This window comes from Amblyomma mixtum, chromosome 2 (assembly GCF_055824585.1).
Source record: "Amblyomma mixtum isolate Tamu chromosome 2, ASM5582458v1, whole genome shotgun sequence".
In the NCBI taxonomy this organism is placed as follows: domain Eukaryota; kingdom Metazoa; phylum Arthropoda; class Arachnida; order Ixodida; family Ixodidae; genus Amblyomma; species Amblyomma mixtum.
Genome location: NC_143013.1, coordinates 94270104 through 94283777, shown reverse-complemented (window position 1 = coordinate 94283777; position 13674 = coordinate 94270104). Strand labels below are relative to the sequence as shown.

The 13674-nt window shown below is 52.4% G+C and overlaps 1 protein-coding gene and 1 pseudogene across 1 annotated transcript in view; one reads left to right on the top strand and one right to left on the bottom strand.

Moving 5' to 3' along the window:
• Positions 1-6119, top strand: part of LOC149360209 (uncharacterized) — a 99032-nt gene extending 92913 nt beyond the window's left edge. The window contains exon 2 of the mRNA XM_089567805.1: positions 5857-6119. Coding sequence (XP_089423931.1) covers positions 5857-6119 — 263 coding nt within the window. The remainder of the gene's footprint in view (positions 1-5856) is intronic.
• A 1234-nt stretch (positions 6120-7353) lies between these two features.
• LOC149360208 (uncharacterized) lies at positions 7354-8146 on the bottom strand (annotated as a pseudogene).
• Between the last annotated feature and the right edge of the window lie 5528 nt (positions 8147-13674).

The following is a 13674-nucleotide window of genomic DNA, read 5'->3' as shown; positions in this document are numbered from 1 at the left end:
CGTGAAGTTTAGCACGCATGGGGGTGAGGAATTTAGTACATTTACTGAAGATCCTCTCCCGAGTTGACCGATATCCAGCAACAGTCCTTACCGCCGAAGCTAATAAGGCTCTAGGACAAAGGGATGGCGAAGCATGGCTTTTCTGAAATTGGTTTTTGCAGTTTGAAATATCATTTTCAAACAAAGCACGTGGTGGTCATATCTTTGCGCGTAATATTTTGGTGCAAAATCGCGTAAAGCCAAACAATTTCCCACGAAAAGCGTATCTCAATTCAGGCGCTGTTCTCAGTTTAGCTTACTGCCTGAATTATATCTGAGCGCTCTGATTGTCTTAGGCATATATTCGCCGACATTTTCAAGGTCATAAATAATGGCCGCTCAAGAGTATATTTTTACTTTGTAGGTTCCAACCCTAGGCCTCATCTAGCTTCGTAATAAAAAAATTTATATGGGCGTTATTTGATGCGCCCCAGAAAAACAAATGAAAGAGTGCTATCGAAAATAGCACGGCTGATAAGCCTTTGACAGAGTAAAACTTTTATGGCAGAGCAGACGGTGGAGCGCATGGAATTAGCGAATGAAAATGGATTCCAAACTTCACTAGTTCCGCTTTGTGCATGAACTTTTCTAGAGAATTACAGACACGTATGAGCCTTTTTTAGTAGCACAAGGACGAACACAGCATGCATGAATTATTTTATGACTACTAAAATGGTTGTCTGAACTGGTAGAAATATTGGATAACACTTGCTTTAAAAAAATGTTTGAAATAGCAGGCCACGTTAATGATATTTCGGGGCTAGCTACAGAAATAGTTTCCGCTTTTGCACTGAGCTACTAATGCGCTTATAGGATGTGTATCTTAAACGAAAATTTAATTACTGCAATAAAACCCAATAAGATCAGCAGTTATTAAAGCCTGCTGAGTAAACAGAAGTTCTGAAGTATATATATTCCGTAGCTAAAGTAATCGTTTTTAATGCGAAAGCGTTACTTAATGGCACTTACTTACTGGATACTTACTTACTTGATAGCACTTGATAGAAAAGCCGGCGGAGTGTTTTCATGTGTGTACTCACTGATGATACAAAAAAATCCCAGTGATATCAAGAAAAATAGGGTGACGTCATCAAGCGGCCGTAGGAGGTAGGACGGACACAGTATACCGAGCACCGCCATTTCTCAAAATCGTATGCGTGTTCGTTCGCCTTTATACACTCCCCCCCCCCCCACCCCCCACACACACACAGGCTGACGTCAATGTGGCGCCAGTATTCCAGACTACGTTCATACCAAATTTAAAAGCATCCGTTTGTCGTACAGCGTTCGATTTTTCGTTGCGTATAGTTTACTTGTGTTAGTCGTGTTGTAAGCTTGTCTCCGACTTAGATTCGAACCGACGACTGATGCAACTTCAGTTGTACGCCTTTCCGAAGTCATTTCAGGCTTCGAGCTGGACGGCGCAGCCTCCCACTGCTCCGGTGTTGGTGTGATCGACAGGGCTCGCAAGACTGCAAAGGCCGCTGGGGCCGTGGACCGAGGGCTCCACCAACGCTGCGAGAAAGAACTCTGTACAATAAAGTTTTTCATCCATTTCATTCATTCCGAAGTCTTTGCATCTTCTCTCAAAGCATTGTTGAGGTTTCCATCGAGATGCGACACAGTAACTGCACTATTCCTTTCCTCAAAAAAAAACTTTCGTACTGAAATTCTGACGCAACCTTGTCTTTGGTAGGCTATAGCTCCCGACTGGTTTTCAAACCGAGTGGTTCACTCTTACCTTTATGGATTCTGCGCTTTTGTAGTGATAGCTACATTACGTCAGGTTTTGACTATTCGCCGTCGCCGCGCTTTGAGCCGTGGCCGCACTGACGCCGTGAAGTCACACCACAGCCCTCGATTCTACGGCAACTCGGCTCGTCGTGGTCGCCGCGCGGCCACCGCTCCTGCCGTTGGGCGCTCGCTGCGCCCTCTGTATGACGTCGCACATCGCGCTCCGCAGCTGTGATAACCAGGAGTATAGAAGGGGAGATCTCGCGTCACCTCAGCCGAAGAGATGCGAGCGCGGCTTCGGCCGCTTATCTGTTTTTTGAGCAGCGTCCGTTCCGGCGGACGCGGTTTTTGCTGCGACGCGCGTCTTTCTTTCCTTTCTTCTCTTCCCTCTTATCTTTCAACTCTCCTCTATCTGAACGTGGCAGCGGTGGTGGCTCGGCTGGAGCCAGTTGGCAGGCCCGTGCACTTTCCTTTTCATTCTTCTGTCAGTCGCAACAACAACAACAACAACCGCAGCCATAGTTGAGGCCGCAGTACGGATGGTGAGAAGTCGGCCAGCCTGACTGAGGCCAGGGATCGCCGTAGAAATGAAGTGGAGACAGCGCGCTGAAGAGACTCAAGAGGAGCGTGCCGAGCAGTTGGCCAAACGCCCGCCAGGAAAGCGATGCCGCTAGACGGGCTCACTTAGCCTCTAACGATCAACAAACTACAAGCGAAGCCTAAGCGCAGCCGGGGGTCTCTAGATATTGCTACTCGAATAGGTTTAACCAGAGCTAAACCACAGCCAATTTTTAGCATGAGCGTTCTGAGTGGCGTCTACGTTTCATTTCTCTGTATGCAACCTGTGTCGAGGTCAAATGCTCACGACGACACACTAATGCTTTCGCCTTCACAGCACGTAAGCAGGCTTAAGTGTCATATAAATTTTTATTCAGTTCTTATTTGAAGAGTAAAGGTAACTTTCGCTATAAAGGTGCAAGCATTTAATGACTCATTCTCCCGTCCTTCCGCAGGCGTTACATCCAGCCCCCTGGGGTGACTCATCGACGATGATGGGTGTCCCCCGAGATATGTGAGACAGTTACTGCGTATTTTCCTTTTCTCAAATACCATTTTAATTTTCTTCAATACGGCCCCTCTTTCTCTTCCTTCTTTCCCTGAAACTTCCTCCCTTTCTTTACGGTGCGATTCGAGTGTCCACCGAGATGACAGAGAATCACTGCGCCATTTCCTTTCCTCAAATAGGCTCAAAGCTGTTTCCAACCGGCAAGGCGTCGTGCCAAACGGGTGGTGGCTTTCCTTGGACTCCCTTGCAGCGTTACAACACGCTGTGGCGCTCTTCATTCATTCATTCATTCATTCATTCATTCATTCATTCATTCATTCATTCATTCATTCATTCATTCATTCATTCTGTAAGGTGGGATTTGTACAGCGAAGCTTCTCAACGGGAGCAGGGCTAACAGCAGTCCGAGGTCAGGCAGTGGAGCCAGGAGCGTGCACCAGGCGATGGCAATGCGGCTCGCGCGTATGCCCGTCGTCTTCCTTACAATGGCTCCTGGACAGAAAAGGAGCCATCCTGGCGACTTAAGGGGCGGACAAGACAGCGGGGTCGTCGTATGTCTTGAGGCGGTTGATATGGACGGTTTCACGGCCGCGGCGTCTGAGATCGGGTGACGACGTGAGGGGCTCAACTATATAGTTGACTGGAGATGTTTGCTGCAAGATGCGGTAGGGCCCGTGATACCTAGCGAGCAGTTTCCTGTAGAGGCCCGGAGTACGGGGAGGTATCCACAGCCAGACAAGAGAGCCGGGAGAGAAATGTTGGGGAGGTTGATCTTCATCGTGGCGGGTTTTCTCAAGGGTCTGGGTAGCTGTCGTGAGCGACCGTGCGATCTGGCGGCAGTCTTCGGCGTGCCTGGCGGCTTCGGAAACGGTGCTGCACTCAGATGCATCAGGGTGGTAGGGAAGAACAGTATCAATGGGAACGGAGGGATGTCGGCCGTAAAGGAGAAAGAAAGCAGAAAATCCGGTTGTAGACTGTGTAGCAGTATTGTACGCGAACGTAATATACTGGAGAATGAGGTCCCAGTTCGTGTGGTTCGAACCAACGTACATCACCAGCATGTCCTCCAGAGTTCGGTTAAAGCGTTCAGTGAGGCCGTTTGCCTGATGGTGGTAAGCGGTGCAAGTCCGATGAATGACGTTGCACTCACGGAGAAGAGCTTTGATGACGTCAGATAAGAAGACACGGCCTCTGTCGCTAAGGATTTCACGCGGGGCACCGTGTCGAAGGATGAATCGACGCAGAAGAAAGGATGCCACATCCTGTGCCGTGGCAGCAGAGAGCGCGGCGGTTTCAGCATACCTCGTGAGGTGATCGACGGCAACACTGACCCATCGCTTGCCGGAAGCAGTATACGGGAGGGGCCCATATAAATCAATGCCAACGCGGTCGAAAGTTCGAGGCGGACAAGACAGCGGCTGCAGCTCGCCAGCAATACGGTTGGTGGGTTTCTTGCGGCGTTGGCAGTTGAGGCAGGAGCGTACGTATTTCGAAATGAAATTTTACATGCCACGCCAGTAGTAGCGGAGGCGGAGGAGCGTGTAAGTCTTGAAAAGGCCCGCGTGACCGCACTGCAAGTCAGCGTGAAAACATGAACAGATATAGGACCGGAGGTGGCGAGGTATGACGAGGAGCCATTTTCGTCCATCAGAATGATAATTACGGCGATAAGCGTAGGTTATCTCTGATCTCAATATGTGAAGCGTGACGGCGCAGGGCGCGGGATGGTGCAACCGCCGATGGGTCGGAGAGAAAGTCGAGAAGAGCACGAATCCAGGGATCCTTACGCTGCTCAGAAGGGAGGTCACTGATGGTGGGAGACGGAACAGGGGCGTCGATTTCGCAGAGGCTGGCAAGTTCGGCGGGGAGCGGGGAGCGAGACAATGCGTCGGCGTCCTGATGCTTGCGGCCCGACCGGTACACGACTCGGATGTTGTATTCTTGAAGACGCAGCGCCCATCGCGCCAAGCGGCCAGAAGGATCCTTTAGTGAGGAAAGCCGACAAAGGGCGTGATGATCCGTAACGACGTCGAAAGGACGGCCGTACACGTAAGGGCGAAACTTGCCTAAGGCCCACACAATGGCGAGGCACTCTTTTTTAGTCAGAGTAGTGAGACTCAGCCTTGGTAACTGTACGGCTGGCATAGGCAACGACATATTCGTCGAAGCCAGATTTTCGCTGGGCGAGCACTGCACCAAGACCAATACCACTGGCATTGGTGTGGACTTCAGTGGGGTCCGCAGGGTCGAAATGGCGCAAGATGGGTGGTGCCGTGAGGAGACGACGCAAGGTGTTGTAGGCGCCGTCGTATGCGGGTGACCAGGGCGAAAAATCAACATTGGTGCCGAGCAGCTGAGTAAAAGGGGCAGCAATTGAGGCAAAGTTGCGAATGAAACACCTAAAATAAGAGCAGAGCCCTAGGAAGCTGCGAAGTTCCTTAGTTGTGGAAGGTTTGGGAAACACAGTCACGGCTCGAAGTTTCGCAGGGTCAGGGCGTACACCATCTTTCGACCCAACGTGACCTAAAATTGCCGGTTCGGGGGCAGCAAAGGTGCATGCTTTTCAGTTCAGCTGCAGGCCTGCGTTTATGAGGCATGTCAAGACGTGTTTCAGGCGACACAGATGCGTTGGAAAGTCGGGCGAAAAGATAACTATATCGTCCAGGTAGCACAAGCATGTCTTCCACTTGAGGGCACGCAAAACGGTATCCATCATTCGCTCTAAAGTAGCAGGAGCGTTACAGAGGCCGAAAGGCATGACGTTAAACTCGTAGAGGCCGTCAGGGGTCACAAACGCGGTTTTGGCGCGATCTGCAGCTTCCATTGGGACCTGCCAATAACTAGAGCGCAAATCAAGGGAAGAAAAGAGCTCCGCGCCTTGTAGACAGTCCAGAGCGTCATCAATACGGGGCAAGGGGTAGACGTCTTTGCGTGTGATCGTATTAATGCGGTGGTAATCGACGCAAAATCGAACGTAGCCGTCCTTCTTCTTGACGAAAGCAACCGGTGGGGCCCAGGGGCTGGTGGAAGGCTGAATAACGCCGCTCTGAAGCATGGTGTCTACCTGTTCTTCAATAACTCGTCGTTCAGTGGCGGAAACACGATATGGGCGCTGTCGCAGAGGGGCATGGGCACCGGTGTCAATGCGGTGCTCGACAGTCGTCGTGCGCCCCAAAATACGTTGGTGGCAATCGAGGGAGGAGCGGAAATCTTCAAGAAGCGCAAGAAGCTGGGTTCACTGAGCTGGCAGAAGAGTGGCGTCAATAGAGCGAAGGAATAGGTCGGTAGACAACGTGGAGGGCGCAGGAATAGGTGAGCTGAGGGCGTCCATGGCGACCGGCAGTGTTCTACGGCAGCGTCGGGGTGGTTGAAAACAGAATCAGAGCTGCAGGGTTCCGAGGCATTCCCCGCGGCGCAATGCGAAGGGGCTGGAAAACGGGTTGAAGACCCACAGTGCGGTGAGGCCGGCGGATAAAGTGAGCAGGGCATAAGGCAGCGGCAAACAATGGCGGCGTAGAAAAGTGAGAGACAGCGTGAAGAGGACACTGGCATCGCGAACACAGTCACAGGAGAGAGGCACAATCACGGAAGAGCACGCAGGAATATCGTACTGTCGGCGACGAAAACTTTGGCAGAAACAGGGGCACCACAAATTTCAGTCTCTGGCACGAGATTCGGCAGCGTAGAGAGCGCTACTGGAGCCCGAGCACAGTCGATGACCGCATCGTGGCGCGATAGGAAGTCCCAACCCAGGATGATCGAATGCGAACATGACGGCAGAACGATGAACTCAATCACATATAAAATGTCTTTCATGACTACTCGAGTAGTACACGTTGCTAACGGCTGGACGAGGTGCGCACTTGCAGTTCGTAACGTCAGGCCAGAAAGGGGCGTCTTCACTTTCCTCAAAGAGCGACAAAGCGCTGCATCCATGACAGAAACCGCAGCACCGGTGTCGACAAGCGCCATGACAGATACGCCCTCTAAAAAAAAATCGATTAAATTAGCGGTAGACAAACGAGGCCTTTCAAATTTCGACGACTGCGCACTTCTCGCCTCAGGAACTGCGGCACCTAGTTTTCCTCTTGAATGGTCGAGGGATGCCGTCGCATTGGAGAGATGGAGCGCCGACGTGGAGAAGGCGAACGGCGTCCAGAGAAGGCGGTGCGCTCAGGAGACAGAGAACGGCTCAGGGGCGGCTCAGCAGGAGGCGAATACAAACTGTCGCTGGGACCAGTAACCGGAAACTTCAGGAGGTGGTCGTGAGGCATTCATGCGTCGACGGCAAAGGCGCACCACATGACCTGGCAAGCCGCAGAAGTAGCAGATCGGACGGTTGTCAGGCGTGCGCCAGGAGTTGCCCAGGTGAGCTGACGGTCGAATGTTATCAGACGTGCCCCGGGAGGTTTGCAGATGAGCAGGCGGTGGAATAAAAGCAGCAGGCTCTCGAACAGGACCAAGAGGTGGAGCATAGGTAGGCGGTCGAGGTCGCGCAACAACCTCCGCATACGTCAGCGGGACCGCGAGAGGTGCGGGCTGAGGGCTTGCGCCTCCGCGACCTGTTCTTGAATGACGTGCCTCAGATTCGGAGTGATGTGTGGTGATGGCTCTTGATGGCTGGAAATAAGCGAGAGCTGCCGAGCAACTTCACGGATGAAGCTCTTGATGTGCGGCAGGAGCGATGACTGGTCTCTTGCATCATTGAGGCCAGCAAGCGAGTCGATGCTCGTGGTGTGTTCGCGTGTCAGAGCCCTCTGCTTGCGTAGTTCGTCGAAGCTCTAACATAGGGTGACGACTTCGGCGACGGTGCGCGGGTCTCGCGCCAACAACATCTGAAAGGCGTCGTCAGACACATCCCTTGAGGATGTGCCTGATCTTGTCGGCTTCAGACATCTGTGCGTTCACCCTCTTGCACAGGTCCACGACATCCTCGATCTAACTCGTGAAGTTCTCTCCTACCTCCTGCGACCGCGCACGCAACCGCTGTTCGGCCCGAAGTTTTCTGACAGCCGGGCGGCCGAATACCTCTGAGAACTTCGTTTTCAAAACGGACCACGATGTAATGTCCGCCTCGTGGTTCCGATGCCACAGATTTGCCACGCCCGTCAGATAGAAAATGACATTGTTCAGCTTGGTTTCCGCCTCCCACTTATTGTATGCGCTCACCCGCTCATACGACGTGAGCCAATCTTCAACATCATGGTCGTCTGTGCCGCTGAAGATAGGGGGGTCCCGCTGGCGGAGAGAACCAGCACAGACGACGGCGGCCGGGCTCACTTGTACGGCTTGGTGGGTCGAAGGCATCGCGGTAGGGGGTAGCGTTCGGCTGCGGAGTTCCAGGGCGAGAGGATATACCCCAGCACCTGCACCAAATGTAAGTTGGGATTTTTACAGCGAAGCTTCTCAACGGGAGCAGGGCTAACAGCAGTCCGAGGTCAGGCAGTGGAGCCAGGAGCGTGCACCAGGCGATGGCAATGCAGCTCGCGCGTATTCCCGTCGTCTTCCTTACAATTCATTCAATCATTCATTCCTAAAGGCGAAGCTTAAGCGTCATTTATTAACACTTAATTATTATTAACACATCATGCAGTAATTAGCCATTAATTAGTACTTTGTTACTATTAAGTAATTATTCATTCATAATGTGTGACGTCATCCACGGGTGGCATTACTTAGTCATTATGTCTGACATCATGCAGTGGTGACGTCACCAATCCCACAGAGGCAAAGGGCGGAAACGCTTTCGCCTCTATGCGGTTTAGACTTCTTCACCCTTGAAGAGAAATTTATTAGACTGATTATTCATACAAACAAGAACACGACGGCGACTGCTGTCGCCGTTCACACAAAATCATTCACAGCACAGAATGCTCAAAGGGTCCATAATGTCCAGGCATCGCGGGGGAAGCACCCTTGCAGAGAAGTTTATTGGACTGATTATTCATACAAAGGGACCATAGTCCCTCACAAAGACAAAAACACCAAGGCAGCGACTAGTGTCGCTCGGTACAAAAAAGCTATGAAACAAGAACACGACGGCGACTGCTGCCGCCGTTCACACAAAATCATTCACAGCAAAAAATGTTCAAAGGGTCCATAATGTCCAGGCATCGCGGGGAAGCACGCTCACTGAATACGATGAACGCGCACCGACACCGCGCACCACACACTCAATACGGCAGGAGCCGCACCGTCACGCGGCCCCCGCAGGCGGCGATGAAGCGGGTGCTCCACCGCCGCAGGAACTCTTCTTCTGGGAGGGTCACATGATCTAAACACGCCTGTTGAAACAGGCGCGCCCGAACCCTCTGCAGCATGGGGAACATGGAGCGTTGAGGCCGGCCCTGCAAGGAAGCGACGCCTCTCTGGCGCCACAAAACAAAGGCCCCAACACACAGCAAGAGCCGCACAAATGCGTCGCGCGGCCTGGTGTGCGAGTCGAGGCTAACAAAAAACATGCGCGACATCAGCCTCCAAAAAGTGCGCGCTACGGCGGACTCAAAAAGCGCGTGTTCGAGGGTCTCTGTCGCACCTCGCTGGGGACACCGAAGAAGAAGGAGCGATGCCCCACGCGGCGATGTGGACCCCCGTTGGGAGGACTCTCCAGCCTCGCAGCCAGCCGAAGTCGCGGACGTCTGGTGGTATCCAGTGCGACGTCAAGTCTCGCCACCGTACCCGCCTGCTCCGCTCTAGCTGTTCAGGTGCAGCCTCCTGGATGGCAAGGAGCTCGCAAACGCGGGAGATCTGCGTCTGAGAGACGTTGACCTCGGGCAGGGTGGCGGTGAGAGACTTGGCCGTCCGACAGACATACCGGAAGAACGCCGGCAGCCGTTCGGCTGAAGGACCAACGAGTTCCCCAAAAAAGAGGCGCCGCGAAGTCCCGAGAAGGTAGGCGAGGAGCCCTCTTCCCGGGTAGTCGGTGGCGTTGACCAGGTCGCGGACGCCTCGAACAGCAAGCACGCTGCACATTGTGCGCAGGTTGGGCAGGCTGAACCCGCCCATGCGCGTGGGGAGACGGAGGAGCGCGCGAGCGACGGTCTCCGTTTTTCCCGCCCAGAAAAAACTGCCACAGAGAGTGGCCAAGCGGCGCGTAAAGGTGCGCGGCGGACAAGCGACGCGAGCTATATAATAGAGCGGCGCGCACACCGATGACCTGATGATAAACGCGCGTTCCGACAGCGACAGGCGGAAACGCGCTGCTACTGTCAGGCGTCGCTCAGCGGTCGCTCTCAACTCGGTCCACGAGTCGCGGGCTACCTCCCCCGAGGAGAGGAACACGACTCCTAGCACCTTACAAGCCGGGACCCACTCCACCTCGCCCAGCAGGTCCGACGCGAAGGGCCCGAAACGCAGAGCCTTGCTCTTGCCCCTGTTGAGGAGGGCGCCGGACAGCTCGCTGTAACTGGAAAAAATTACGAGGAACTTTAGCGGCTAAAGTGCTGAAAGGCGAAAGCCTGAGTGCTGCATTCTGCTACGCGATTGTTCACTTCACATTGTGTTGGTGCATTAATTAACTGCCAATTAATGACGCTTAAGCTTCGCCTTTAGGAGTGGAACGCGACAGCGTGTTGTAGCGCTGCCACGGAGTCCATTGAACGCCACCACCCGTTCGGCGCGATGCCTTGCCCTTTGAACGCAACGCTTTTTAAGGAAAGGAAATGGCGCAGTAATTCTCTGTCGTCTCGGTGGACACCTGAGCTATAGTGCCTAGAATATACTGGCACTATACCTGAGCCGCACTGTACAGGAAGGGAGGAAGTGGAGTGAAAGAAGAAAGAGGGGCCGTAATGAAGAAAATGAAAATTGTATTTGAGGAAAGGAAATTACTCATTAACTGTCTTGCATATCTCAGTAGACACTAGTCGAAAATTGTATTTGACGAAAGAAAGTTGCGCAGTAACTGTCTCACATATTTCGGTGGACACCTGTCAAAATTCGCGCGTGGTGACATCACGACAATTTGGACCAATCTGAAACGCGGACAAATACGCCTTGCTCGTCAGTAAATTGGTTTTTGAGGAAAGGAAATGTATCTGTCTCTCATATCCCGGTGGACACCTAAACCTCGCCGGAAGAGAAGGGAGGAAGATGGGAGTGAACGAAGACACCGTGTTCATTAGACGCACCTTTGTTCATTCAAACCATCGAGCTGGCATGGCGAAGTGGTAGCGTGCTCGACTCGCACTCCGGAGACCGGGGTTCGATTCCCAAGCTCGGCCAATGTCTTACTCGGTTTTATTTATTTATCTGGGCTGACAAGAAAGGTTAATTGGACTAATTGGTTAAGTAAGCAATTAACTAAACTCAATCTTACTTGGAGCATCACTATACGATCCCTTTATTTGGTTGCATGGTTAGTACCCAAAGTACAATTGGCCCCGTTTGAAATTCGCGCACTGTGACGTTACGACCGTTTCGACCAACTGAAAAGCGTGACATTTTCTGTCGACAGCTCCTGCTTACAACGATGAGGCATTAAAGGCTTCCGCCTTAAAAAGCCGTACAAACGCTACGAAGCTGTCAGCATCCCTCAGAAACAAGGACACGTCGTCAGCGTACGCTGACACCTTCACCTGGCCCTGGCCAGGCAAAGGGAAACCGCGAATCGATGGAGACTCTGCTACACGACGCAAGAGCGGGTCTAAACATAACACGAAGAGCATAGGTGACAGGGGACAACCCTGGCGAATACCGCGCTCGATGCTGGAACAAAATCTTGGAATGATGCGATCCTCTCATAACTGCGAATTGTCCAAATTATGCTTTTACTGGAAACAGAGCAAACAGTTCCAATCTCCGTGCGTGTTCACTCTTCTTTGGTGAGATTCAAGGCAGCAAAACCATGAGCTGAACTTCATGCTTGCTTTTGCCAGAGAGGAAGAGCAACATCTTTAATCGAGAGTACATGAGGAACCAAGCGTAAATGTGCAGCACGCGGAAACCGAAACTACAGAACCATTTCCAATCAGGTTTCCCACGTGCCAGGCTAGCCAGCTGTGCAGCACGCCAGTGTTGAAGGCGTGAAAACACTTTCTCGCTTGCAGTCAGCATTTGCCTCCCACTGTTAGCCTTGCAATCGCGTCATTACGCAACAGCGAAGAACTGCCATGAGAGCAACGAGCGCTAATGAGAATGTAGACGTCAACGTCCTCCGAGCTTGTGCACAAAATAGGTTTTTACCATTTTCGAATAATCAAAAGGTGTGCGTTGGAATCGCGCACTTGCAAATGTATCTCCAAGAATGATAAGTACAATGTGTAAATTCGTCTTTGAGGGAAGGAAATCATTCTCGCATACCTCGATGGACACCTGAACCGCGCCGAAAGGGAAGGGATAAAGGAGGGAGCGAAAGAAGAAAGACGTGCCGTAGTGGAGGACTCCAGGATAATTAAGACCACCTGGGGATCTTTAACGTACGCTGAAATCACACATCACACGGGCGCCTTTTGCGTTCCGCCTCCATCAAAACGCCGCTGCCGCGGTCGGGTTCGAACCCGGGTACTCCGGTTAAGCAGACGAGCGCCTGGACAAGAAGAGCCCATTGTATTATTGAATAGTGAGCGCACTGTCGCTTTTATTTCTCAACCAAGCCGCTATTAAAATACAGAGGAACCTCACCGAGCACATTTATACCCAGGGAAGCCATAAACAGCTGTATTTGTTGCCAGCCATTTATTGTGCCCACAGAGCGGCAAAAAAAAAATGGCTGTGGTTTAGCTCTTGTTAAACCTGGAGGATTCCGAAAGCAACATCTGTGCGTAGTCATATATTGTTGCGTGAGCTACACTGCCCACAGACTCGCCGTTTCGCATGATCTTGCATGACCATACTGCGCATGCGCGAGGAGCTAGTGACGTCACTACGCACAGCAGGCGCGTCTTGCGGAGGTCCCGGCACCCGTCACGAAGGCCAGCGTGCCGGGGAAGAAGAGGAGGAGAAAAGCATTTCTTTAGTAAAGTACAGAGAGGTGCTCGGGGAGAGGCCCCTAATGGGTCTCACCCCTTACAATGCTAGGCGGAGTCCCTCATTCCGGGATCCCGTTGGTCGAGACCGCTACACAAGTCCGCCGAACCAGGGCCTGTTGGGCTGATAGTTCCGGGCAGCTGAACAGGGCCGCCTCCCAGTCCTCTCGGGTAGGGGAAGGGGTGATTGGGGGGAGAGAAGGATTTTTTCTGCATGCCCAAACCATGTAGAAGGTGTCGGCCACCTCCCCACAGAATGAGCAGCGGCCGTCAAAAGAAGGATTAAAGTGCTTGAGAACCGCCGGGCACAGCAGGGTGTTTGTAAAGAGCCTGAGGAGAATTCGTTCGCCAGCTTTACCCAGTCCTTTCATAGGAATTGGGTATCGCCGGTGTTCGGCACGATAGTGCTCAGTAATTTCTTGGACGGGGAGTAGCGGGCTTCCTTATCTGGCGGAAAATAAAGTTGATATCATCATCATCATCATCTGGCGTGCCTCGCCGCGTGCGCTCGCCTTCCTTTCCTTACAATGATCTGAGTGTAAAACGTTGACAACGGCAACGCCAATGAACACAATGAATGCTTATGGCCTACGGTTTCAGCGCCGCGTTTCTGGCATAGCCTTGTAATGCCTGCTGCTCACATCTCTCTCTCTCATCACTCCACGTACCTATAAGCACGATTCAGGCGTCCACTGACCCAGTGGGTGTTATGCGCGCTTCAATCTTACATTCGAGTCCAGGATAAAGAACATGGCCCTTTTCATTTAGGAACCAGGGGTACACCCCAGGGCGCGGTGCTGTCTCCCCTGTTGTTCAATTTGGCTATGATGCGCCTACCGGCCCAGCTGGGCGCTGTCGCCGGTGTGCAGC